Genomic DNA, 5,434 nt, shown 5'->3' with positions numbered 1-5,434 from the left:
GCATTGTTTCTCCAAACCGTCTAGAATCCTTCATTTTTGAGTTCAAAAGTTTTCCTTCATCATCATGCTTGCTGTGAAACTGGATCGGCAATTTTCTATAAAATGCCTCCCGTAGTCTCTGGACTATGATTTTGTGATCACATGGTGTTATGAGCACTAATCGTCTAGTCTCATTTTCTTGAGTATATGACTTGAACATTTGTAAGAAATTATTTCCTAACAATATGTCAGCTCCTGTATCATGAAAATAAATTGGTGGTGTTTTTACCTTGTACCAAGTTGTCTGTCCCGCACCGCCAATCATGATTTCAGTCATCTTAATCCCTTTACATAAGATTAAGATTCTTCTGGAAAAATATCTTCCAGCAAATTTGGTAATTCTTCTTCCAAATTATTTGGAAAAATTCCTCGTTTTATTATACAGATTCCAGCACCTGAATCAATATAGCAGCAAAATATTCTGCCTTGTATTGTTCATATAACATTCCTACTGGAATGTATATGGAGAGTGGACTTGTGGTCATTGGATTTTCCACATTTTATCATCTTCCATAAACTCGATTCCATACTCTAGACGTTTCAAAGGTTTGTGTTCCTCGAGAAACTCTAGTCCAAGAATCAGTCGATCTGATTCTTTCCCTGGAATTCCTTGGATATGGGCTTCCAATTCTCCGATATTAATCAGTCCTTGGTAAGTCCCTATCGTAGGTTGTTCCAAATAGTATATGGTATTACAAAGAAATTGATTCCTTTGTTTTGTAATATCAAATACTATTTCTACTTCCTTCCACCCTTCTGGGCATCTAAGCTTTCCTATTGTAGAAAAAAGATTTAGCTCCTGTTGGGTTTCTATGACAAGCATTTTTTCCCCATCTATAACTCGTAATTCTATCTCCCTGAAAAGATAGTCTTCTTGAATCCAATCTAAGACTTTGATTCCTTTGTAGAATCAGTTTGTCTTGTATTTGGATATCTGTTTCCTGTATTAAAGGAAACTCAATTCTTTTTGGATAGATTGCTTGAGAAACTTTTCCATATATCTCTGGTATTTCAATAAACTCATTTCTAATAAAACCTCTGAATGATGTGTATTAGATAGGGCATATGAAATCTGATTGGTAATAGAATATGGTCTATTACCTTCTTTCATCAGCCTTTTTTCCTTGAAATTCTGATGCAATATCAAGGTTCGACTGAAATCTCGATCTGCCAGGTTGTAGGCTATCCTTGAATAGATTACTCCTACAATCTTTCCTGCACAGAGATTTCCTAAGATAGTTCCCAGTACTGAATCTTGAAGGTTCCCCATTCTTTTATCTCATATAGCAATATCAAGGGTGAATCTATTCCTTTTTTAAAAGTAGCTTTTATCATAATCTGGATTGCTCCGATATGAATCCAGGACATAGTCCTTGCTACCTCTATCTTGAGTTTTTGTAATTCCTCCTTAATTTTTTCAGAAGGAATTAATTACTTCTCCATTCTATTTCCTGTAAGTTCCATCGGGATTGCCATTTTCCTTCTAGAAACTTTATAGATTAGATGATGCTTTCTGTTTCTTAGGCCAAGATTTCCTAAGAACTTTTCTACCTGTCCTGCAGAAAATCCTTGTTATCTCTGTAGACTAGGAACTTCTCTCATGATCCTTTGGACCATGTTATGATATATTGTTGTCTGGATAAAAAACCCAGACAAATCTTCATGTGTTTCGTGTCGAAACATCTCGTCATCAGTCAGATTCCGATTCTGTTCCATCAGATTCTTCCTGACTTAAGACTTCTTATTCTTCAAATATACTTTCATCCGAGGCAATGTCCTCAAATCGGTATACCTGAATAAGATCTTGGTAGTAAATTGATTCTTCAATATCCGGGGTTGATCGAAGCGTCTAATACCTCTTTTTTTCATTTTCTGGACAGTTGGTCGAGATATGACCTCTAGCTCCAAATGTCCAGCAATTACAATCTTTGAAACTTTCATTAGCCCGAGTATGAGCTCTTCTAAAAGTTTTCTTCGTAGGTGTTCTTCATGTGCTTCGAGATGAACTCGATGCTTGGGATGATATTCTACTTCTTGATGGTCCGTTTCTTTGTCCAGATTTGTAAGATCTGGATTTCTGTCTAGACCATACTGTTCTTGGTTTCCAAGAAATTCTTCCACTTCGAGCATAAGGATGAGTTCTGAAACTTTTCTTTTTATGCTTCTGTGATTTACTTCCAATAATTGTTAGAAGATCATTTTCCTTACAACACAAAGGAGTTCTTTTGTTGATAACCCTTAAGCGTTTGTAATTCTTTTGTAATGCTGCCATGTGACACCATTCTGCCAATTTTCCTTTGAGAAACAAGGCTCTTCGTGCCAACGTATCTTGATTTCTAGGTATGTATTCCCTTATGAGAATTTCTCTCCAGGGACTGGGCATTTTGGCAAAGAATAGCTGCATTGCTATGTCTTCTTCGACTCCAGAATTCTATCTATATTTAGTGAATAACATAATGTATTCATCCACTAAAAATATATCATATAATTCAAGACTATACAAAGCTTGAGTATCTTTCTTTCTCTTCTCTGTATCTTGACTGTTAAAATAATCTACCCCTATAAAGTATGCTTTAAATAGGGTAGCCATTTTTCCAGCGATCTCACTGAGAGATTCACCAGCTAGGACTGACTCCTTCATATCTAATGAAGTCATGTCCAAGAAATTTTCACTGATCTTATAAGACTCATTTCTAAACGTTTAATGAATGCTTCTTTGTCAAGATCAAGTGTTCCTAATGCGATTCTCATAGCAGATGTCCAGTCATCTATGTAATCTTCTCTATTTTTGAAATCTAATACATCAAGGTTAAGTCTTTGGAGGGGAACTGAACAGTCTCATGCTGAGGCAAGGTAGGAACAACCCCATCAGGAGGCGAGAACAGAACAACCTCATCAAGAGAACAGGGTCGAGCAACCCCGTCCTAATGAAAATGCGGAGAACTTGACCATGGAGCAGTTGGGCCACTTTATCACTCGGACAGTGGATGAGGCTATGAAAAGGAACCAAGAATTTATGTTTGCTGAAGAGCAAGCCACTCGTCAAGAGCAAGAGGAAAATGCTGAGGGCCACCAGAGTAGGGTTGAAGAGACACAGCCCCAACAAAGTGGGGAGATTGGTGAGATGAGAGAAATGTGGAAGGAAATACAGATGTTGAGGCAGCAGTTGGGAAGCAGAGCGCCGACACCCAAGAGAGGAAGTCCCTTTTCACTAGCCATTTTAGTAGAAGGACTTCCTCCAAATTTTCGACTGTCGAATGTGGGAGAGTATGATGGACATACGGACCCCGAAGAACACTTGGGGAGATTTGAGAATGCGGCTCTGTTGCACCAATATTCAGATGGGGTCAGGTGCAGGGTTTTTCTGGGCACGTTGGTGAGGTCAGCTCAGCAATGGTTTAACACCTTGCAGCCCAACTCTATACGATCTTTCGAGGATTTTTCCGCTGCTTTCTTGCACAGATTTTCTAGCAGCAAAACACACAAAAAAAACTATTTGAGCCTGTTTGTGGTGAAACAACAAGAAGCTGAAACTTTGCGAGAATTTGTCCAGCGCTTCAACAGTGCAGTGCTGGAGATACCGGCGGCTACCCCCGACATAATGATAAGTGCCTTTACACAAGGACTGAGAGGAGGGGAGTTTTTCAAGTCGCTGGTCAAGAAACCTCCGGCGAGTTATGATGATCTGTTGGCTCGGGCTGAAAAATATGTAAATTTAGAAGATGCCCAACGGTACAGAAGGATGGAGAGCTGGCCCGGAGGAAGTAGAGTTGAGGGAGCAGAGAGAGGAGGAAGGAAGAGGGGTGCGGGGGAAAGAGATGAGGACAGAACCAAAGGTAGAGGACAATTCTCATCACATGTTCCTCTGAATAGGAGTCGAGATAAGGTGATGGAGGTGACGGAGTCAGGGGAGAGGGGGGAGAAGTCGCAGAGGGTTGAGAGCAGTGCTCGACCTCCGCCGCGGGTTAGACAAGAGGGGTCCTCATCCAGGAGTCGACAGAGGTCTCGCTCGTCCCCTAGGCGTGGTCAAGGCCTTCCATGGATAAATCAGAGTATCGGAAAGCAAAGAAGGGAAGATCGATGTCAAGATGTCCCTCAGGAGCCCGTCGAACCGAGGAGGGGAAGGAATGATGATAACCACCCTACGAGAGGAATGATTCATATGATCTCGGGAGGTGCTACTGATAGAGACTCTGGGCGAGCTCGGAAGGCACATGAGAGAAGGTTGGAGAACTTTGAGATATCTAGGGGTGAAGACTTACCACAAGATCCCATCATCGGCTTTGGACCGGAAGACCTCCGAGACGTTGTGACTCCCCATAACGATGCCTTGGTGGTGAGGGCCACCATTGCCAACTATGATGTGGCAAGGATATTTATTGATAATGGAAGCTCCGTAAACGTCTTGTTCAAGAGCACGTTGGATCAAATGCAGCTGGAAGGATTCGAGTTTGAGCCGGTCTCCACCCCGCTGTATGGGTTTGCAGGACACGCCATCCCGCCTTTGGGTCAGATTGTGCTTCCCCTATCCTTGGGAACTGATCCTCGGCGTGTAAAAAAGATGATAGCGTTCACCGTGGTGGATACTTTTTCAGCGTATAATGGAATTCTAGGACGGCCAGCCCTGAAGAATTTCAGAGCCGTAGCTTCCACTTATCATCAGAAGCTTAAGTTTCCTGTGGGAAAAGGAGTTGGAGTCTTGTGCGGGGACCAAAAAGTCGCGAGTCGGTGTTATGAAGGGGTAGTGAGGGGGGAGGAAAAAAGATCACGTGTGGAGCTTAACATGATTGGGAAAGGAAGAAGTGGATAACTTTGTATAATAAAGTTTCTTTGTGTTTCAATACTTGGAGTGATCATTGACAAAATTATTCATATATGAGTATTACATGTAATTGGATTGATAATTCTTGGAACATTCAAAAATATTACTTAAACACATACAAACAAAATATTTGTCAACTTATATTTGTTATTTTAGAATAATATGGTCTAATTTCTCAAGTTTCTTCAATTTCTTTTGATAACAATAGTGCAAATACTTCTAGTAGTACCGAGTTTACTGAAATATGTAAATAATCACTTGATGGTAACTTTTTTCATATTAGGTGCATATGTTATATTTTAAATTTGTGTGTTCAAGATGGGCTAAAAAATTATCATCAGATATTCAACTAATTAGGAATGCAACTCATTATTTATGGACATATCCCCAATTTATTAAACAATGGGGCAAATTTTACAAAATAAATGGTATGAGACTTAAACGATTTGCATGAGACTTTCCAACTCGTTGGAATTCAATATATAAATTGTTGTTATCGTCTTTTGAATATAATTATTTATTATGTATATTTTCATCAACATGTTCAAGCTCGTGATATTTAATTGCTTTCAA

At 39.8% G+C, this 5,434-nt stretch overlaps 1 protein-coding gene across 1 annotated transcript; it reads left to right on the top strand.

Annotated features, from left to right (window-relative positions):
* Window positions 1-2,989: 2,989 nt before the first annotated feature.
* On the top strand, window positions 2,990-4,849 carry LOC140831385 (uncharacterized). The gene has a single exon (XM_073195137.1). The coding sequence runs from the start codon at window positions 2,990-2,992 to the stop codon at window positions 4,847-4,849; it is 1,860 nt and encodes a 619-aa protein (XP_073051238.1).
* Window positions 4,850-5,434: the final 585 nt, after the last annotated feature.

This window comes from Primulina eburnea, chromosome 5 (genome assembly GCF_022965805.1).
Source record: "Primulina eburnea isolate SZY01 chromosome 5, ASM2296580v1, whole genome shotgun sequence".
NCBI classification, from domain to species: Eukaryota; Viridiplantae; Streptophyta; class Magnoliopsida; order Lamiales; family Gesneriaceae; genus Primulina; species Primulina eburnea.
The sequence above is the reverse complement of the archived record's forward strand: the minus strand, read 5'-3'. Positions and strand labels throughout refer to the sequence as shown.

Coding starts and splice junctions, on each gene's coding strand:
- LOC140831385 (XM_073195137.1), top strand. CDS start 2,990: ATGGAGCAGTTGGGCCACTTTATCACTCGGACAGTGGATGAGGCTATG.